General features: G+C 43.7%; 2 protein-coding genes across 5 annotated transcripts in view; both read right to left on the bottom strand.

Moving 5' to 3' along the window:
• LOC133513269 (signal-induced proliferation-associated 1-like protein 1) overlaps nt 1–17,399 on the bottom strand; it is a 46,382-nt gene extending 28,983 nt beyond the window's left edge. The window contains exon 1 of one of the 4 annotated variants that reach the window (XM_061843878.1): nt 16,971–17,399. The gene's annotated coding sequence lies outside the window, so the exon portion shown is untranslated. Of the gene's footprint in view, nt 1–69; nt 187–12,808; nt 12,933–16,970 lie in introns of those variants that run through there. The other 3 variants (XM_061843879.1, XM_061843880.1, XM_061843881.1) reach the window with 3 other exon arrangements.
• A 1,788-nt stretch (nt 17,400–19,187) lies between these two features.
• gpx2 (glutathione peroxidase 2) lies at nt 19,188–22,908 on the bottom strand. The gene is made up of 2 exons (XM_061844322.1): nt 21,309–22,908; nt 19,188–21,157 (listed from the first exon to the last, which is right to left on the bottom strand). Exons 1-2 carry the CDS (start codon nt 21,528–21,530, stop codon nt 20,804–20,806), a joined length of 576 nt encoding a protein of 191 aa, XP_061700306.1. The 5' UTR covers nt 21,531–22,908; the 3' UTR covers nt 19,188–20,803.
• Between the last annotated feature and the right edge of the window lie 20 nt (nt 22,909–22,928).

Raw genomic sequence — 22,928 nt, 5'->3', positions numbered from 1 at the left:
GACAGAGGCAAGCAATTAAAAATACTTCTGTGAAACCACCAAAATAACAAGCAATCCAATTTTACCCACCCTGTCATCCTTAAGCCATCCATTTTCCACGGCCTTTTCACAGGTCCGAACGTCCGTTCCAGACATCGAAATGTACTGAGTAGATGGGTTTAACGAGCTCTGACCTCCCATTAGGTCACTTTCAAAGTATCTGCCGTGACCAAAGGGGTGGCTATAGAGACGTATATACACGTAGGAGTGCCCTTTCAAGGACTGATAGAATAATAACGGCCATATGACGGACCAACCTGTGAGTGACTCAAAAAAAAAGAGGAACTCTCAGGGCCTTGTGACAAAACGTGATGTCAGTGTTAAGAGGCAGACACAAGGCAATCAGCAGGAAACATGAGTAGTGTGATGAGTAAAGACAGACTTGCTTTATGCGTTACTCAACCCAAAGAACAAGACCTGACTCGTCCTTAATAAGCTTATTGCCCAACAAGGGAGTAAGGAGGGGAATCCCGGTAACCGGCGTGTCTCAGAAAGTCGTTACTCTTCTGCAAATTGCTGGAAAAGTGACGTCTCCCTGTCTGAAGTATGCAAACCAAGATGGATGATGTTTCCCAATTGAACAGGCAAGTGTTTTCAAAGCTGTGACAAAGAAGGGGAAAGATTGTCGTACAAGCTTGTAATTACCGCATGGATGAATAGGGCTGGGGGGCAGGGGGGTGTTTGGCCGACACCACCGCTTTTCAGAAAGGCTCCCTTCCATACAGCCCATGGACTCACCATGTTCCGTAATGGTACCCTGCTCTGAGGGCTCCGTGGGCCTGATGGGCAGCAGGCACAAAGATCTCTCTGTACTTGCTTGGCCAAGAGCGAGGCCTCATTCCAACACAGTGAAGTCTTTGAAAATGCCTGGCACGGGTACTTCGCTACGGTTGTTTACATGAGCGCTGCCAGGAAAACCAGATGAATTAGATGCAAGCGGAGTTGGAGAGATAGGGATTAGGCTGACAAACACAAATCGAAGAGGGATTTTGTTTGGAATGAGCGTAAACGGATGAAACACCCATCCTTGACAAAAGTGTGGCATTCAGGAGGGAGGGGAAGAAGCTGTCACGCAGGTCTGAATGAGCGTCTTATGACGGTCATTAAATAAGTTGTGCAATTCAATCAGACAATGTTTGAGGAAATGACACATACAAAACACGATGGGAAAATTTGGATGAATGGTGACGAGAGCATCTTTCAGTGAGGGAGCCGAAATTAAGACCATTTTGAGCTCTATAATCAACCAAATTAACCAGGATGAAAGCCAAATTTAGATATTATGTCAATACCCTGTCACAATATTTTTAAACTCTTCTGAAAAGCATCACTCTTAGCACAGCCAAATGAGTGTTGGCAGTCCATCAACGTCTGCGCTCAGTGATAGCAAAATGCAAAACAGATTACAAACATTTCTAAAAAAAAAAAAAAAAAAAAATCTTGCAATTTTTATTGAGTGTGTGGCTTTTCTAAGACATACCATGAAAAATTGTATTAAGTGACTACTTTTTAAAGACCATAACGAAAATATAATTCCTACAGACAGCTTCAGAAATGCAGGATTCAGCACTACACCCAATCATATCTGGTTCCCCTCTTGTGTGCACATCTGGCAAAGAACCAGGCCCAAACTAGACAGTCTGATTTGAGAAAGTATGAGGACCTGGCAACTTCAGAGAAAAACAGACGTCAGGACTTGCTGGCAGACAAACGAAAATGCGAGCAGTGTCCAGTCACATTCTGGAATGCCACCAATTTGCGAGAGGAACTGATGAGTGTCTGTGTGAACGAGAGGGGAAAGAAGCAGGGCATGTTTGGGCAAATTCTTACAGAAACGCGCAACGCTGGCTGTTCAACTTTTAAGCTTCTGACTCCGCTATGACATCACGACTTTGGCCCCAGCAGCCAAATTACACAGCGAGGGCTGACTGACGAGGGCCTCGCTTCAGACGAATCGGGCACGCCACGACGAGACGAGCGTGGCGCTGACGAATTGTTCAACTGACCACAAACGAGCGCAAACATCAAAACGGCATCCGAGCGTTGGCGAGAAACCGGTGACAGCGTATCGCCATTCATCATCACCATTGTTGTTTGATGTGCCGCTCTGGCTCGACTCGGGGGCCCTCGCTATCACTGCGGCACAGCTCGGAGAGTAATGGGCAGAGCGCGACACTGGCAAAGTACATTTCACTCACAGAACCCTACAACGAGACGGTTGTGGAGTAACGGCGGAAAAAAAATTGCATAGAGACCTCGTGTTTATCCCGAGCACAGCCATCTTTCTTTTCGTCTTATCCATAAAGTACATCAACAGGGTTCAGGTTTTTTGTATGTGTGTGGGAGAGATGGTGGAATGAAACCTTTAAACGGGAAAATAACATATGTGGTTGCCTTTTCCAAAATGTAAACAATGTCATTACCTGGGTGGTCCAGGAGGTTTGGCAATAAATGTCCAACTCACAGAAAGGCACTTGCATGGGTTAGGGGGGGGGGGTGAATTACACTGCTTAGGTGGTCTGCTTGTCATAAACGGGACACGAATGCCACTTTTCGCACGACTTCCCTTGGGTTTCAGTTTTCCTCTTCAAAGTAAAATTGTGGGACACGATGAAAACCCATATGCCGCGTTGAACGCATTAGTCAGAAAGAGACACACTGGCAAACAAAAATAATGGAGGCGCTAGTCTCAAAGTATTAAGGTAAACGGACCTCTGCAGGGAAGGGGAGACCCAGGGGTATATTACTGCAGCATCCAAAGCCTAGGCACGGAATGGGTAAGCTAACATTAGCATGACCGTTTAGCTTTGTCATTGTTTCAAGCTGTCCTCAATGTTGCATCACTTGTTTGAAATCAGATCGTCGCAGCAAAGGGGAGTCCAAGAAGTGTAATGATGCTTCATCCGCAGTATGCTAACATTAGCAAGACCGCTTAGCTTTGTCATTTCTGGCCATCAACGTACCATTAAATCTTCAAAGTGAGAAGTCTACGGGAAGCTGCAAAAACTGCACCTCTCAGTATTTGTTGGTTGGCCACGATAATTGATTTAATTTGAGAAGAGATGCGGGGCAGCATGAAAATAGACCACTGCAGTAGAGACTGCGGAGTATAAGATGCAGGATCTAAAAACGATGCCATAGCAACAGAGTAAGATGATGTTAGCATGATGATGATGTTAGTTTTGTCATATCGAGCGTTGTAACATCAAACATATCATACTTATATGGTATCTGCTCAGCACTCTTGCTCACAAGGTATAGAAATAGTACCCGGTGGTATCTGCTGCTGGCAGAATGAGTAGAACTGCATTGAGTTTTAAGTATTATGCGGTGTTGAAAAACCTTTAAGGCATGCAGCAATTATATACAATGACATCACCTTAAAGCGGATCCAAAGCATCCAATCAGATTGCTTGGATGCCGTCCCTGTTGTGCGCATAGCCCCTAGGATGCGATTTGCATGCATGGTATCTGCATATGGTAATACGCTTGTGACGTATTAAATCCTGGACTTTTTTCGCAAGTGGTGCGACTTGATGGAAGCATCTTTTAACATTGCATTCCATTTCTGAGGGAATTTTCATTTCTAATGGAAAAGATGTAAATCTGTGATCAGATTTGATATCACTTAAAACAAGAAGGATCCACCCAAGGAGATTGGCTAAAAACAAAAGGGTGGGGAACAGTAATACCTTTATGGTTCCAGTGTAACAACAGGAGTGGTTTTTTTCAGCTGTTAACATTTCTACCACAGTAGGTTTTGTTTAGTGGCTGCTTGTATTTACTTTTTATGTCCAACAGGGGCTTGTCGTCTAACTAATGCAGTCAGCGGCTTGGAGGCGGACGCCGAGTGCAGGGAGAGGGAAAGTGCAGCCTGAAGCAGACGTTCATTTTTTCCTCTCCCCTGCAATCCTGACTCCCAACTGCTGAAGCTCGGCAGCCAGGTCACTTCATTAGAATTTTTTGCATTCTTCTCTTGGCAGGACTACAGCCTCCCCCCAACAACCCCCCCCCCCTTTATACTCAACCTCTAATCCCTGCCAAAATTTAATCTGATCAATAAAAACAAGTCCAACTCCACATCAGCTATAGAAAGGTCTTGGGCATGTCTCCAAAAGATTAGTGAAATAATTGGCCATTAAATTAGAGAATCACTGGGGGTAATGTTGTACATGGACACACATTAAATCAATTAAAAATAATGTGATGATAACCTGTTGATTTTATTCACATATTTGGTTTAGCAAACCCTCGGATGATGCCTCCTTTTCCTTTGAATGGAACATAATAGCCTAAATACAGCCATATATTGCTATTGGTCTTCTACTTTCAAAAACAGGTAGTACTAGGTACTACTCCTAGTACTGGGTTGACTGGCATTTAAAGAGTGTCAATTTGAGGCCACGCAGGGGACATAAACCATTGCTGGTCAACTACTGCTGCTGGACTTTTGAAGGCACACAGTGAGAAATTACCGTAATTTCCGGCCAATAAGCATCCAGTTTTATGCGGTGATGCGGCTAATTTGTGCATTTTTTTCCAATGGCCGCAAGGGGGCACTCAAGCGGAAAGGTAAGAGTGAGACAGTGGAATCAATGTGGCGAGGAAGTGACTTTTACCAGGTATGTTTTTTCAACCGGCCCTGTTAGCATTGTGCTAGCTTGTTCCTGTGTCTCAGTGATTTTGACCGGTATGTTTTTTTTATTTACCCAGCCCTGTTCACGCCGCGCTAGCGTCTTGCTGCTGTGTCACTCCTGTGTCTCAGTGATTTTTACCGGTATGTTTTTTTAAACCAGCCCCGTTAGTGCCGCTGCGCTAGCGTGTTGCTGCTGCGTTACTGTTGTGTTTCAGAGATTTTTTTTTTTTAACTGGCTCTATTAGTGCTGTGCTACCGTGTTTCTACTGTGTGGCTGTTTTTTTTTTTTTTTACCGGTATGTTTCTTTTTTAAAACCCTGTTTGTGCTACCATGTTGTTGCTATGATAAGCTAAGGTATGAAAACTTTGAAAACTCTTTCTGTATACCGTCTTTGTAAATATCTCGTGTTTCAATAGGGGTTTCAATGTGGGCACTTGCAGCTTTTACACAGGTGCGGCTTATATATGTACCAAATGGTATTTCCTTTACAAATGTACTGGGTGAGGTTGATAAGCAGGTGTGCTCTGTAGGCCGGAAATTACGGTATATACGCATTAACATCAGCTTACAAAGCTTGTTGTTGTACCTTAGCACTGGATGCTACAGTGAGACCCACAAAAACTTTTTGGGAACCTATCTACTTGTCTGATGTAGATATCTGTAATGCCCTGCCATAAGGGAAAGGTGAAATATCCTAAACCAGGGGTCACCAACGCAGTGCCCGCAGGAGAATGGTAGACTTATAAGGTGCCCGCGAGGTATGTTCTAAAAATACCATATATATTATATTTGTGCTTTAACATCTGAATCTGACTTGCTCACGTGAATTAAATTTTAAAATACCTATAGTGTCATTTACTACAATAAATTAATACAAAAATATTTCATGTACGTATAATGAGCTGAGTCTGGAATTTGCCGTAAACAGGTCACGTCGCCCTTCACACGATCGGCGCTCACGAAGTAGCCCTCAGCCTCAAAAAGGTTGCTGAGCCCTGTCCTAAACTTTTGGTGATGAATATATACTTAGACAATGTGAGTTTAGTCGTAGAGAAACAATGCGATAAAGAAATATTCTCTGCATTCGGACAATAAACAAAGTAACACTGTAGTCTACCTTTTTCTAAATTCTCCAACTTTCAAATGAACCCAAAGTAGGCAGAGATTGCGGCAAAAGCTCTGCAATGAATCTTCTGGCTCGGTATGCAAGTGGAGATGTCAGCGGGGGTTCACATTTTTCAACAATAGGCTGCTCTCAGTCTTTTTTATTTGCTCTCTCTCTCCCTGCCATTTCAGTATCCGCTGTTTGGAACATTACTTGGCAAGTGAATGCTCAATACAATTTAGGATTGTCCAAAAAAAAAAAAAAAAAAAAATCAACAGCAAAAGATGCAACATGTATCATCCATTTGGGCCTGAGGATTTTGTGAATGTGGAAAACCACTATCTGATAGTCTTGACTTCTGGTTCCTTAAAAGCAGGTTTATTTGGCAGAAAGACAAAGGATTTATGCGTGCGGATGGCAGCGGGCTAATAGACCATCATTAAGTTAAAAGCACTCAAACCACAAGTGGTGGCCCATTGCCAAAAACTGATGACAAAGCTCAGTTTCACCCTGTCAACCAGCACTGTAACAACACTCCAACCGTGAAGGCACTTGATTTCACACTCAGATTAAATCGCAATTTGTACTGATGTACTACAATATGTTGCTCCAAGGAGTTTGCTGCTATCCTATTTCATGTGGTACAGCAGGAAAAGAAAATGGCCTGATGTGGGCAAATTGTGAATATGGTATTAGGAGGAAGCTATGATATTCAAAGTAATGGGTGTCCTTGGTAACAAACATGGCCCCTGAGGCTCAAAATGAGGCCAACCAATCAGAGGGGACGTTCAGAATCTACATTTAATACAACAATTGCCCCTTAGCGACGCCCTTCAGAGAAAACTAGCCATGACAACCATTTCTAGTGAGGCACACCTGAGCTCCCGTGTAACTTGTTACATTGCTTACATCAGCTGAGCGTAGCATTGGGATTTATACGGGAATGTTGTTTTTGAATAGGTTGTAATCAGAGGTAGTGCTTTGGGTGAAAATGCTGCAGGCTTTGTGGAATCTATCAGACTATTATACTATACTATATACTATACCATTAGTCACTATTATATTTCCGACACTAAATCTTGAAAAACTGATGGACTATCGTTGAAACTGTTTGCAAAGAAAATCGATTCTTATTTCATTCACATAATACACGATGTACACATATGAAGTATGAAATGTACAGTAAAGTTATTTTTGCCTTGGAGTTTAGAAACTTTTTTTTAATACATTGACCTATTTTTCTACAAAAGCTGTGCGATATTGTATCAATATTGTCTCTTACTATCTGCTAGTTAGAACCTTCAGGCTTGGACTAATATATGTTGGGTTTTCACATGTGGTTCTTTTAAGAGTGTGCAAACAAACACTTTTTTGTGACCAAACAAATACACCTTGCTCAACAGCAGGCTTGGTTGACGCCTGTGTTTATTCTAGCTTGTTTTAGGATGAAACCGTTTCAGGAAGTGTAGGTTGAAATAGCAACGATGTGCGAGTAGACGCAGGATAATTAATGGTGTTGTTCCACAGTAGAAGGCTGGTGGGAACCATTTATACATTTGTTGTCTGTAGTTAACAAGACTCGGGATGCGGTGCAGCCCCCGCCCACCAGAAAAATGGGGGGGGGGCGTAAATCAAAAATCATACCTGCTGACTTAATTTACTGTATTGTGAAAACATCGTGATGGAAGGAACTAAGAAAAAAAGTCAAGTATCTGTACTGTACCATAACAGGACATTTTAACTGTATTCCTAACATTTGCAAAGAGATGTCCTTTCTACTCCTTACTTTTCCAAAATGGCCTTGTTACTACTTTTTTTTTTAACTTTAAAAAAAAACATTCAAAAGAGAGCAGTAAAATTCGACCGCAGTTTTATATCTTGATTGATTCATATCACCCATGTTCACCCTTGTGAGGATAAGTGGTTCAGGTAATGGATGGATGGAAGTTCTTGGCTCTTGTGAACCGAGCTGAATAACCAACCACCATCCAGCGCTTGTATCTGACGTTTGCACTCGCAAGTCAAAGCAAACGGGCCGATCAACAGCTTGTATTTCGGAAATGTCGGACGTTAAGTCACTCATTTCTCGAGGTACCACCGTTCTATGTAACTGCCAAGGTCCGATTTGTAAACATATCATAGACTGATCCTCAAGTAATCACTGCTTAAAAGATTGTGAGCTGAGGATTGCTCTTCATTTCGTTTGTGTGATGCGCTGAAATCCTGAAAAATCATTTGCTTTATCCCTTTTACACAAATTAATAAATTCAAGTCTTAAGAACTTAAAAGTGGTCCTTCTATTCTTCAGTTTTTCTTTATGGAGCCCGCAGAGGATAGAAACTTCATACACACTTCCCTGTTTTCAGCTTCAAATTGCCCATTAGACTGAAGCAAATGTTCAACTTGCACGGTATTACTACCATAAAAAACAAAAACAGCTAAAATATGTACAGTACATAAGCACGAGCGAGTGTGGTATGAAATGAGGACAGGGGCTAAGCTAGCTCTTCGGCATCCAACTGCTTGTGAGGGGTGGGGTCCGTCGACGGTAACTTGTCACATTCTCGCAGCAGAGGTGTCAATACAACAAAAGCCTGTGATGTTTATAAGCCATATGTTAGCCCCCATCTTCACATCCCCTGCTTGATTCCACATGGACGCAACGAAACAATGACCTTCTAAAAAAGACCAGTGAGTACCTTGAAATTATCCATCCATTTTCTTAGCCGCTTATCCTCACGAGGGTAGCGGGGAGTGCTGGAGCCTATCCCAGCTGTAGATGGGCAGGAGGCGGGGGACACCCTGAACTGGTTGCCAGCCAATCGCAGGGCACATAGAGACAAACACCCGCACTCACAATCACACTCAGGGGCAATTTAGAGTGTCCAATTAATGTTGCATGTTTGTGGGAGGAAACCGGACCGCCTGGAGAAGACCCACACAGGCATGGAGAGAACATGCAAACTCCACACAAGCGCAGCCGGGATTGAACCCGCGACTTCAGAGGCCAACTCTTTCCAGCTGATCCACCCTGGCTCCTGCCAGTTTTCAATAAAATGTTAACATTTGCTTATACTAAGAATTTCAATGCAAATACACCACAATTGTTTCTCAAAAAATGAACGAGGTGCACGTCTAGATGCACATGCAGAAGACTTTCTGTAACTTCCACTAACAACACAGGCTAAACTTAACTCCTCCGCAGAAGAGTTCATCTCTCAACCGAGAAGTATCACTTCAACTTGAAGTACTTGGGTGATATAATTACTACTTTTCCCTTAGGTTTGGCACCATCATTTAGCAAATCAAAGCATTCTACAGAAAGTATAAAAAATGCCAACGTGTGTTTTTTAGCAGGGGATAGGTTGAAAAATGTGAATTTGTACATAGCCAACCAATAATACATTTTTTTTTACAAAAAAAAAAATTGATGAGAAAAAGCAGAAGCATTTGGGATCAGTGAAAGCTGATTCTAGATGTGACATTCTTCAACAACACCGTGTTGTTTTGTTCGACATGTCGTCAGGTCTGTCCGGGCATGTTGTGGCATGGCGACGTTGCGAAAGCGAAGGAGTGTGCGATGGTTTGATTAGGCCGCTTGGCAAAGGTCATTTAGCTGGGGATATGAACAGCAACCCCCCACACCTCCCTTGACTATGAAATCGCTTCGAGCTGAAGATGCTCTATCCCCTCTTTGGAATTCCCAGCAATCAAATAGGCCCGCGCATCGATCAACAATAGCTCAGCAATTGGGGGGTGGGGGAGAATAAAACTAATTTACGGTAATTCCCAGCCTACAGAGCGCACCTGGTTATAAGCCTCGCTACACAGAAAGAGTTTAACGCGGCGCCTATAATCAGGTGCGCTAACACTAGCGCCGCATCACCGCATAAACCGCAGGGTTGAAACTGTGTGAAAAAAGTCGCGGCTTGTGGGTCGGAAATTACGGTCATCATGCAGATAAATTAAGGTTCAGGCGTAATGCTTTTTAATAGCACAAAGACTTCCCACGGAAGAGATGCTAGTTTGCTGAGAAAGAAGGAAACACAAAAGGTGCTTTTCAGGCAGGTTCAAGTCAAGGTGACACCGATTAATATCCTCTTACGCTCATAAATGGCAGAAGATAATGCGGTGAAGGATGCTGTAATCAAGGTGTGCACAGCAAAAGCTCGTAATGTGATGATAATGAGCTGTATTTTAATTATAATTGAAACCAGCATAATTCAGAGTTCATGATGAAGTTACCCTGTCACCTGTCAATCGGTTCAGCAAATATTTTTGAACTTACATTTTTACTGTATTGACAATCATCTACGCATCTATCATCTATTATCAGTGTCTAGTTGGAATTTCTGCATAGAACATTAAAGCACTTTGAACAACAAAGCTTGTCTGCTAGTTGAGATGCATCAATTCTATACTTCCTCGACCGCAAAAATGGAGATCTAAGCCCAACCCAAAGATGCGTCACTTCTCTGACGGAGAAGCTCTACGAATGAAATCTTTTCTAATGAGCTAGATCTGGAATAGGACGCAACATCCTACACGAGACACCACGGGCAGTCACGGCAGTTGGCACGCGTCTGCCTCGTGCATTTCCACCCCTGTCAAGACAGACCACAGAGCTAATCAATTCCCACGCAGGCACCCGGTCAGACTGCAAGAAGTCAGCAGGTGTTGCGTAACTGCCGCGGTCTGCTAAACGATGTTCTGTGCCGGAGAAAGTCACGGCGCCGACCGACGATGCCTTGCTACCTACCAGTCTTCATTGACACATCCGAGCTCTCGACACGAGCCGCGTGGAATTCAAAGCAGCAATCCGGGGCTGCGGCGTTTGCACTATTTCTGCTTTCATTAAGCGCACATGCAAAGCTTACAAATGAAGGATTACGCAAGTGCAGCAAAATGTGAGATATTCGTGGAACTTGTTTTTGATTTGGTCCCTTCTCTCACGCAGCCCCGGAGGTACGATATGATCAGGATATTTTGCAAACAATACTGGTAGTATAACAGTTGAGGATGGGGAATCTAAAACCAGTTATTTGTGAGAACCGGTTTCCAGTCAGTAATTCGATTCCTAGGACCGGTTTATTTGCTTGCCTGACGTTTTTTTTTTTTTGTCATGGATACTCTTTCATCGCAGTTGACTGGTAACATGCAAGTGTACTATTAGTTCTGAGCTCTTTGAAAAATGCCAATATCTTGGGATATAACTTTAATTTCATTATTTTGATGTCTTGGTTTTATTGGTTCATTAATGGAGAGTCCAAGACAGGAACACAGCAAGTCACCTTTCTACATCACATTATATTTGTGCACGTGGAGCAGTCATTTGTTACAAAACAGGTTTGGCTGCCGGTGTATATCAAAATTGAACCGCTACACCGCAATATTGGTATTTTGGCTGAACTCTACACACACCCGCCTGACACAAAATCGGACTTCGCAACCGCACAGACAAGTAAACAACACATAAGTGATGCTCCCCGTCTATTTCTAGTCGAAAAATAACCGAGGGCAACCGCCACCTCATTAGCATTCCGGGCAGGTAACGGATCAACAGAGACACGGCAGCACCGTACCTCCTAGCCGGTGATGACGGCAAAGTGCCGCTTGCGTGCGCACGAGACCGCATCTCGCAAACATTTCAACCCTGGGGGAGGTAAACGGTGGAGGCCCGCGTCTCAGACGCTCGCCACGCTTCACACACGTAGCGCCCGACTTTCTGTTGTGCTAGCGCGTATCCAGGAACACATCAATGAAATGTACAGGAAACAGGCAGTCGCAGAGGAAAGACGATGGGAAAGCAGCCATTTTTACGTTATGAACGGCTCCTATCGGACCTGTGCACCTGGAACAACATGACTACAGACAACATTTACAAGTGATTTTTCTTATTTTAGAGCTCAATGGTGGGAAGGGGGGGGGGGCTTATGTAAATTTTTCTGACAACTTTTACTTCCTACTTTTGAAAACATTTGTCCTTTTAACCCGCTGTCAAAAAAACATACCGGTATGGCGTTTTTCAGTTATCGTTAACCATATTAGTAATGTTTGTTGCTTTGTTTTTATGTATGCCAAACCTGTCAGTTCAGGCCTGATTCTTCTGCCAGAATTTAGCTCAAAGCAATTTTTTTTTTAACTTTTTACTGATTAAGTACAGAGTGCAAGGACTAAAGTTTAGTTCGTTCTGTGATGCTCCTAATTCAAAATAATCCTCTTTACTCATTTAAATGAAAGGAAATCCCATAAATGTGTTCCAGCTCCACATCGTGACTTTCTGGTGGGACAGGCATGTACACATTGAAAATGGTCACAACTGCTTTCTAAGCAATGAAGTGATTAAGTAAGTAAGTAATTAGTCCTTTTTTCGGTGAGGCTAAAGAATATATGCCTGTTCGTATTATTAGCTTGTCTACACGTGTTGCTGCCCCGTTTATGTTATGAAATCCAATGTCTTGAGAATTAGAACACAGTGACATCAATGCTACTCATTTCCCTATCCATGGCGTTTTACATCCTCCTTTAGGATGAAGCACGCGGACTTTCCCAGGGCTAAATTATGTGGCTGTTTTAGACACACTACAGAGTGGATATACTGTAAACAGCTTGAAGCCTCTTTTTTTGGGAAGAATTATGCGCTACGTACCAAATTTCTGCTTGTTGTGACGTGAGTCGAGTTTGAAAAACTTACCATACTACTGTTTTTTACATGTACTTAGACGTTTTCCAGGGTCCACATGAGATTGTTTACAAGGTAATCAGACTCTAGGAACGGAATCTTTTGTGTTATTGTGGTCTCATTTACCACTTTCAGTCTTAGAGTAGAACAGGAACTCAAAGGGTGGAAATGGACGCAAAGGGAGAGGATGCGGAATTGGGAACACAACCTCGGGCATGAATGTACTCAGTCACAAGTGTTTGAACAGGCACCCGTGTGCCAGAATTCTTGTGATACTACACAACAACATCACATGTCGCACCTGAACGCAAACACCGAGTAGGAATGAAGACGGTCTGAACCAACCTGTCTATACGTCGGGATCTAGTTCAGGCTCAGTCATGAACAAGGCCTGGCACATTCCTGCCTCCTTCTCGGATTTCAGCCCACCGCAGGGGCAACAAAAAACCTCTGTGGTCCCCCCAGACCGAATTATTTTCCACGGCGACACACATGGGCTCGGCATGAGATGAGGGCCTGCTACTCTGCTTCTGCGCGTTTGGATTCCCCTCAGAAGTGCGTGTAATGGGTTCCAGAGAGGGAGCGAGCGAAGGCCAAACTGGAGAGACAGTGTAGCAACTGGCAGACATGTCCAGACAATAACGAGCACGGCACTTTTTTGTGAAGCGAAGATCGCCTGTTGCAGCTTATCAGCAGTATCTAAGACGGCAGATTTCAATCTGGAAAGTTGTTTTCTTCCTCGTGTTTGTCTCACTTGACATTCTTTGATGCGGTTCTTTGCTCCATTGGCTTCGTTCAACAGTTATATAATCTATTTTCAGCATCTATGTGGTCTGATGGGAGCAGAAACCCCGGGGGGGGGGGGGGGGGGTTTACAGTTGGATTTCTGCATAAATGTGGGACTTGGTTTTACAAGTTGGGAATGGGATGACAGGAACAAGTCAACACGTGATTTCTGACTAGACAAAAAAAGTTAGGAGACCACCGAGGGAAGCTGAGAAAGCCAATAACAACCCGCCGCACCTGCACAACACGCCTGAACTGTTTGTATTTCTGCTGGGTCAAACTTCCCGAAGGGACAGCAGGTGAGCCTGAATGGAGCGGACGAGGTCTTTGCCCGCATTTACTAAAAAGGGATGACATCATCACCATTGTAGGCCGACAGTCGCGCACTTTCATCTCTCGGCTGGCGCGCGGAGGCCGGTTCCGACGAGGACAAAAGAGGAGCTTTCCGACCGTGAGGCAAGCAGGAAAGCCACAGTCACACCTCATTACGGTCAAAGCCATCAAGCCGCGCTGTCACCAGCTTCAGCCCACTGAGGTCATTATGGAGTCATTTGACTTTTTCGCCGTCGAGCTGACTCATTTTGCTTGCTGATGTCACAAATGTATTTAATTATTTTTTTTAATCTAAGTACTGTAATGGGATGAACCTCAAATGCCACAAAAGTGACACGAATGACAAATACGACTAGCTTCTCTCTGAAAACCGCTGGGAATCAAACTCCAAACCCTGAGGCTAAGAGTCTCACGTGCAAGCGACTGTGCTTCGCCAGGCACAATTAGCGAAGTAACTGAAGACTCCTGCGCTTAATAACGACAATAGCAATCATTACGTAATGTAAACAGTTAATTCAAGCATTTGCAGGATGGCCACTTAGGATAATTGCACCCCGCACATTCCACAGTGGCCACTTGTAACGCGGCACAAAGCTCATCTTGTTGTTGCCTTGTTTGCTCGCGGTATTCCCCCCTCAAGAGAAAATGGAAACATCATCTTAACTCAGCAACTGGAACCTCCCTCTCTACGACCGTGATAAAAGTGCATAAGAAACAAAACAACCTTTTGTTGTTGTGCGAGAAGGTAGAATGCAAACAGCCCGATGAGAAAAATTCTCCTTCACGAGTTGACTTTTCTGACCTTTCCATCCGTCGTATAACAATAGCCAATCAGATAGCCGCATTGTCTTAACCCCTGGCTTGACACGCCCCACTCGCCGTATTGTCCCACAAGCAATGCTGGTCGTCACTAGCGTGTGCTTGGAAAAGTTGATGTTATGAAGAAAATGGTCCTCAGATGCGCTTGGGGAACGTGCAATTCTGATGAAAGATATCCTGCGAGGTTACAAGGGGCCCACTTGATTCATTTTCCAAAGCCTAAAACACAGTTGACGAAGTGTCTATGATGGATTAAGGCTCGCGGAAGAACACACGTACAAATAAATGTGGACAATATCAACAAACAAGGCTGTATGTTTGAAGGTAAGTGAGGGAGAAATAACTTCTCTGAGTTTGATTGAATTATTATCGGTGCTTTATACATTGCAGGAGAACAACTTTCACTTTGTTAGTGTATCACTGACCTGCTGAATGAAGTGTGTCATGTTTTACGTTGAAGAGTCGGGTCAGTGATACGTAAATGCGCCACGTCATGCAAGAGAAATGCCTATTTGCCGATTTGTATCACATCAGACTTTTAAGACAGACAACTGGGTTCCATTACGAGCTAAGTCAAATTAATACACCCACTCACTTATAAAGACTACAATGATATTACTCGTGATCTTTCCAAGTAAAAAGTACTCACCCTGCTTTAGGTGCGCAGTACGATTCCACTATTTTATGAGCCACCGTGCTGCCCCCTACTCAGCATCCTCTACATAAAAATCGTTTAATGATTTTAAAAGCTCAAGCTCTGAACAAACAAGCATAACTGACTCGGAATTTCTCACACAAATCCAGTCAAAAAGGCCCACTACAAATCCATCAACTGAACACAACTCCAATCAACACCCTATTTTAAACACTAGTGGGAAACCATGACCTCCGTTGCTCAAAATGTCTTATCAGGTGTATGACTTAGCAGCAAATTCTTTTAACTCATTAACCATTTGTCCAATTGCTATTCAATTTAGAAAACATCTACAAAACGTGAAGTAGCGTCGCTCAGAGGTGCCACAAATACTGAGCTACAAGTCAACACCAAGTTGGTTTGCAATTTCCGCTGGAATTTTCCTGCTACAATCTCTTTAGTCTTCTCAATACGGCTGTAGACTAGTCTCAACATGATCTTAATGGCTGCAACAATGCTGTATTTTCCTAACCTTGACTGGCAACCACAGCACGGTGGTATATTATCATAGCGCGTGAACACTTTCCTCTGCAGCAGCCGCTTACGATTGCCCCCGTGACGTCCAAATAGTAAGAAACGAATGCCCGTTTAAATGAACAGTCACAATTAAAGCGGAGATTAGACTCCCGAGTGAAGATGACAGCCGAATAAATCATGCCACTGTGGCTCGAGCTAAGCCTTCAAAGAATGCCAAAAATTCTTGATCTTTGTCTAGGGGTAAGCTGAAAACTTGTCCCCTTCCTTGCTTGACAGTCGCAGACACGGTGATCCAAGTACACGAGGGGAAATGTTTTTTTTTATTAGATGGCTGGGTTACATAAGGGGGGGGGAAGTGCTTTTGAGCACTGGGGTTCGTACAGGTTGTCACAGCGGAGTGGTTGGGACTGATTACACAAAAGCTCTGTTTGCTATGTGCTGCTGCATTGCCACATCTTTTCGGCTCTATCGGACATCTGACCACTGCCGTGGCCTGTTATTCATCAAGGAGGACCTTCTCACTCATAAGCGGGAATTATTTTTTACAAAAAAAGGAGAGAGAAATGCATTCTTGGTGGATAACGCTTTAAAAACATCCTAAATGTTGCACAGCATTCATAAACACACAATCGGGCATGTCAGAAAAATAACTCCTACTGCACAGGTGTCAAACCCAAGGTCTAAGGTCCAAATCCAGCCCAGCACATTGTTTTTGTGGTCCACTAAAGAAAAAAAATTATGTCTAGCTCATGTTTCTTGCTAATTTCTTTTCATTTTGGCGTAAATTGTCCAAAAATGCAAATTTCTTCACATTAAATGCCTATAATGAGCAATTTTACGCCAAATCCATTTTGCTAACAATAGTGAAGAATAAAGTACTTGGGTTGTCATTGCTTTCCATGATGTCAGATTTCAAATTCACTGCTGTTAAAGACACTAAATACATAAATCCAGTTCTTTTTACACACCATCATAAGTTGTGTAGTTATTGGGGAGGTACTTCACACTATATAAACACATACTCCTCATTTCTTGAATTGGATCTTTTCGCCAGACACCCTGCTTTGTTCTCTGGTAAATCCAGATGTCCATGAAGTAGCATGGAAACTAACATATAGTAAATGTATAGCCGTGTAACGTTCACGGTACCACCTGTGAATGGGCTCCGGGAACTATACTGGGGACAATGCGGATTTTTGACAGCAACGGTGAATGGTCGAGGTGGGGGGGTTAATTCCCTACCGAACCCCTATCTAGTTGAAAATGTGGGCAACCATGGGTAGGGTTCGTACACTGACTCATCGCTGCACCTTATTCGCGTCGCCCTCCGCTGTGACAGCGGCAGACGTGTACGTGAGTGCGACCACCAAAATGCACCAATCTCCCCCCCACACTCACCTTTTCTGCTTTCTGCCACCGGGGTGCTTTTCTCTCTCAGTCTTCTTTTGGGACACAACACAACACGAAGCCTTTCCTTTTATTCAATTGGGATCCCCCAAGTCCTTGACATTAAAACAGCAACACGCGACCTCCCACGTCCTGCTCCTCGCTCTCGCTTTAAAAAAAAAAATAAATAAAAAAAATCTGGTCTTTTTTCACCTTCAAACGTGGCGCGTCGACTCAGCTTTCTTTTTTCTTTCTCCTTCAAACCCCGTCCGAGAGGCAACTTGGAAGTTCGATAGAGGAAAGAAAAAAAAAAAAAGTTGCGGCTTTGCCTCGCTTGCGCTATGCAGCTGCCGCTGGAAGGATGAGATCATTCGCTGTGCCTCTCTCCTGCCTGTCGTCTGCCAGCCGCCCAAATCTCGCGAGAAGGGGCGCAAACCGAAACGTTCCCGTGGCAACAGGGGCTCACCTGTAGTGTGCGTGTATTAAACAACGTCTCCTCTTTGACGGCAACGTCTTCTTCTTTTCCTTTCGGCTTGTCCCGTCAGGGGTCGCCACGGCGTGTCATCTTTTCCCATCTAAGCCTATCTCGTGCATCCTCCTCTCTGAAACCCACAGTCCTCATGTCCTCCCTCATTTTATATCAGAAAAAAATCCTCCAAAAAAATGCCGCCCCCCCCCCCTCAAAAAAGTGGAGAGGCAACTTGAAGAAAATTGAAAAAAAGTAACTTATGGTGGACTGGTACCTTTGGTGCAGGCAGAGTGGGATCGATTCCCGCTCACTGATGATGCCGATATCTGCCCCGCGACTGACAACCGACCAGTTCAGGGCGTAGTCCGCCTTTCGCCTGAAGTTAGCTGGGATAGGCTCCAGCTTTACCGCAACCCTTGTGAGGATAAGCAGCTTGGATAATGACATGACATGACAAATGGTATGTGGAAAAAACACAGCGTCCGAGGAACAACGACCTATTACAAAATGCAACACATAACTGAGGAGGTGTCAGTCATTTTTGGTGTGCACTCAAAGAGGACATTTGGTCTTACAGCCAAGAGTGCATTACGACAAAGGAGCTGTTGCACCGACACCATTAGCAGATGCGCAGAAAATAACTTCTCATCCGCAGACCTTGCAAATGATACACACCCCGCATGAATGGTAGCAAACCAGATGATGATATAAAAGCCGACGTGTCTCAGCTGTAGTTAAAGTACAGATTTGACCAAGATGAATCGATTACGTCAAGATTCTCACAAAGTAATGAAGCAGCACGCAGATGACGCGGAGAGGCAAGGAATTTCCAAGTATATTCAAGTGCAATGACAAAAAGATGCCAACTCAAATTTAAAATGACTGCATATATTTCGGTTATTAATGTAAAATGTACATTTTCAAAAGAATCTGTTTCAAATATTTATTTTACCCAGTTAATGAGATTTTTGCGACCGAACCTCAGCACGCAGCGTCGGCTCATTGTGCCTGTTGACGTCACTTCCCCCCAAAATGCTAACCGTCATCTCTCAGGCTGAGGTAAAGTTCATATAGTATTAAATATGAAAACATTATGGGTTACAGGTGCTTCATCTTCAAATTTTGAAGTGCTTTTGTGAGCCCGAGCAAACTACAATAAAAACAAATTTACATTACACTTTTTATTTTCCAAAGTCACAGCAGAAAGATGAAAGAGCCACATTTGGCTCTGGATCCACAGGTTGCACAACCCTAGATACTGTTTGGGATATTTGACAGCAATTAAATTGATATCAGGATTTCGCTCTGCAATGCGGTTAATTTTCCTAAAGTGACCACATAAAAGTGAGAATTATTTAAAATGTCATTTTTGGACAGGTGCTTTTAAGTTTGTGCACACTGAAGCGCTCCCAAGTCAAATCTGAGCCAAATAAAATGGATTTCAGATTCACCAATTCATGTAAATCAAAGAAAATTGTTTTACAGGCGGGACTTTAAAACAGATACATGTATTTTAGAATAGTGTCAACACCCACAAATAAGAGAAATTGGAACGTAGTTTGCTAATAATTGTGACGATATGTGACAGTTCAGGGTATAACCTCGCCTCCTTGCCGTTGACAGCTGGGATAGACTCCAGCACTCCCCGCGACCCTTATGAGGATAAGCGACTAAGAAAATTGATGGAAGGATATACTGATCCTCTTTTGTACTATTCTCATCAGTGTATGCGGTGAACGCGAATTTCAAGCTTTCTAGGATTGGTTCAAGGAGTTTAATCAAGTATATGGCGCCATCTGCTGGACATAAGCAGAATAAACATGACAGATGATTGACATACTTCTACTTTATTTAGGAGTTTGTCGGTTTACGACGGAAGGGACATACGACATTTTCAGGGGTTACGAACGGCTTTATGTGAATTAAGTAATCGAACATGTAAAAGCCATGTTACTTTGTCATAAAGTCAGCAAACAAGAGTTGCAATCTTCTTTTCCTTTCGGCTTGTCCCGTTAGCAGTCGTCACAGCGTGTCATCTTTTTCCATCTCAGGCTATCTCGTGCATCTTCCTCTCTAACACCAACTGACCTCATGTCCTCCCTCACAACATCCATCAACCTTTTCTTTGGTCTTCCTCTCGCTCTTTTGCCTGGCAGCTCCATCCTCAGCACCCTTCTACCAATATAGTCTCTCTCTCACCTCTGAACCTGCCTAACCATCCAGGTCTGCTTGTCTCCAAAACATCCAACTTTTGGCTGTGCCTCTAATGAGCTCATTTCTAATCCTATCCAACCTGGTCACTCCGAGCGAGAACCTCAACATCTTCATTTCTGCCACCTCCAGTTCAGCTTCCTGTTGTCTCTTCATTGCCACCGTCTCTAATCCGTACATCATGGCCGGCCTCACCACTTGTTTTATAAACTTTGCCCTTCATCCTCGCGGAGACTCTTCTGTCACATAGAACACCAGACACCTTCCTTCAACTGTTCCACCCGCTTGGACCCGTTTCTTCACATCCTTATCACACTCTCCATTGCTCTGTATTGTTGACCCCAAGTATTTGGAGTCGTTCACCCTAGCTATCTCTTCTCCCTGGAGCTTCACTCTTCCTACTCCACCCCTCACATTCACGCACATATATTCTGTTTTACTTCGGCTAATCTTCATTCCTCTCCTTTCCAATGCATGCCCCCATCTTTCTAATCGTTCCTCCACCTGCTCCCTGCTTTCACTGCAGATCACAATATCATCTGCGAACATTGTAGTCCAAGGGGATTCCAGTCTAACCTCATCTGTCAGCCTATCCATGACTACCACAAACGGGAAGGGCCTGATGCAGTCCCACCTCCACCTTAAATTCATCTCACCACTCTTCTGCTGCCCTCATACATGTCCTGTACTATTCCAACATATTTCTGCGCCACAACACACTTACACAAAAGTTGCAATCTTAGGGGAAGAAAGCATGATAATTTTACTGTACTTGAATGTTTATGTTGTGATCTGACAGCAAAAGGTAAAAAAAAAATAATTCTTAGGAGGGGGGAAATGTCAATCTGATTTTTTTAAACAAGAAAAAAAGTATCGTACTTGAAGAAAGTTGTAATTTTATAAGAAAAAAAAAATCCAATTTTCATTTGGTTTTAAGGGTTGGTATTTTTCTCCCAACTACGGTGTGTTCGGAGTTTGTCGGAAGTCAGAGCACGCCATAGTTGATCAACTCCTATTGCCATTAAGATTGAATTGAATTGAAGAAAACGTGACGTTACCACTTCATTTAAGCACTTAAAAAACTTCAGATGATATCTCTGCTGAGTTTCACAATATCACCTTCATGAAATAAGACCTAAACGTGCAGTGTTAAAAGTCCGCATTCTTAACCTTTAGTTAATTTTAACAATCGCTGAATGTCAGGCTCAATGTCAACGGCGGGGAACTTCCTGCTGTATCTTTTAAACGGCTCTCCCTCGGGCGCTATGAGGAATTTCTCAAAGTTCCACGATATGTCGCTCCTGCTGACGGGGCTCCAAATCAGGAATTTGGGGTCCTCCATGAGCGTGTCGGGGTCGTCGGCGGGGTATGGGAGTTTTTCTTTGAGATAAGCGAAGACGGGATGCGCGTTGACTCCGTTGACGTCGCACTTCTGGAAGATGGTAAAGTTGGGCTGGAATCCTCCACCCGGACGCACGTGCTGCAGGGAATTTAGGATCTCACCGTTGCTACAATTCTCCTGGAAGCACAAGAATTTATCACCGATACGGGTCACGAAAGTGAGTCAATCACCCTATCGCCAGAATCATTCCGTCCCAGACCACATACCCCTATAAACATTATGGTAGGATTAGTGAAGTCACAAGTATTCTCTTTGTCGCTCAACTAACCTGATACCCAAATTGGTTACAGGGGAAGGCCAGGACCACAAGTCGATGGCGGTACTTGTTCTGGAGCCACTTGAGCTGGCTGAAGTCCTGGCCGGCGGTGCCTCAGAGCGACGCCACGTTCTCGATCAGCACCACCCGCCCGCGGTACACGTTGAAGTCCACCGGGTCCCCCTCCAGCGTGGTGGCCTTCAGGTCGTAGAAAGTCTTGGCGACGGACGACATCCTCGGTAGTAAGCGAAAGCCTCTGCACCGGAGGGAGTCTGGAGCGCCAGGTAAGACCGGTGGTCACCTGACCTCACTGGAGGTTCTGGGGTCAGATGGCTCTGCGGGAAAACTGATCCACACTAGACATTCTATACGCTCCTATCAACTGGATGCATTAAACTATAAAAGACCTTGAGAAACACATTAAGTTATTCATTTTTTTTAAGTGATGCACAGCAAGTAAGGATGTTAATTTTTAAAAGTGGTGGAAATTTTTTTTTGATGACCACATCATGTCAGCCATCAAACATTTAACATCTTGAACCATCTTTCACTAGACATGATAAAAATTTTACTCAGTGTAACGCGAACACTCTGCATTGCCATTCAGCGACACCGTAAGCATTACTTTTTAAACAAACATTCATTTAAAGGTCAGGTGTCGTCCCTATAAACATTCTAAAATAGATATTGAAATGAACAATCCATATAACATTCACTTCAATGTCCATACGAAAAAATAAATATGTGCAGAGAGCGAGTCATCCGTGCGCAAAGTTGCGGAAGTGTCGTTCGACATCCAAGTGGTCAACATAATGGTTGCATCTACTGCCCATGACGTCACCCGGACATTCGCCATTGAAAACACGCTGTGCCACCTACTACGGGACATGCCTCTTCAGACACGGAAGCTCTTTTCAAAGAAAACATCTCACAATCGAGTGAAGTGTCCGGGGAATATATTATCCTATTGTTTCGAGCCATATTTAGATGATATGCGGATCACTTCTAACTAACAACAGATTCCCAGACAGTATGTATGAGCCAGCCTGGGCTTGGCCGGCAGGTTGTCCACCAAAATACTATGAGACACGGAAGCTCTTTTCAAAAGGAGAATATCTCACAATGGAGTGAAGTGTCCGGGGCAAGATTATCCTATTGTTTCCAGCCATATTTAGATGATATGTGGATCACTTCTTCCTTCTTCTTACCAGCTTGGCCGGCGAGCCCGACGCGGAAGCTGTTCGATGCGCACATCAACACATTCAGCACCCATCATACATACGCGGATCTTTTGTTACGTTATGAGAGACGAATTACGTGGTCCCCCCAAACTATTATTTTTTTTTTAAGTAGCTGTATACACACACACCTACCTGTCATTTGGAACCCACGAAGCTCTTGTGCTTTTCACCCGTGCAAACCAGTTTTCAGAACGAATCCGGGTCTCTTGGAAACTTGTGAAGGGTAAATCCATCCTCCCGAGTGTTTGAGCAATATCCAGCGATGCAACGAGCCGGCATTTCGGCTAATACGAAGGAACAAAGCGCTACCTTCCTGCAGGTAAAACTAATAGAAACAAATGAGTCCACTTGAGCACGTTATTACCTTCAACGTCACATCCTCCTTCTCAAA

The sequence above is a fragment of the Syngnathoides biaculeatus genome, chromosome 15 (assembly GCF_019802595.1).
Source record: "Syngnathoides biaculeatus isolate LvHL_M chromosome 15, ASM1980259v1, whole genome shotgun sequence".
In the NCBI taxonomy this organism is placed as follows: Eukaryota; Metazoa; Chordata; class Actinopteri; order Syngnathiformes; family Syngnathidae; genus Syngnathoides; species Syngnathoides biaculeatus.
Note: the sequence above shows the minus strand (reverse complement) of the source record. Positions and strands in the feature narration are given on the sequence as shown.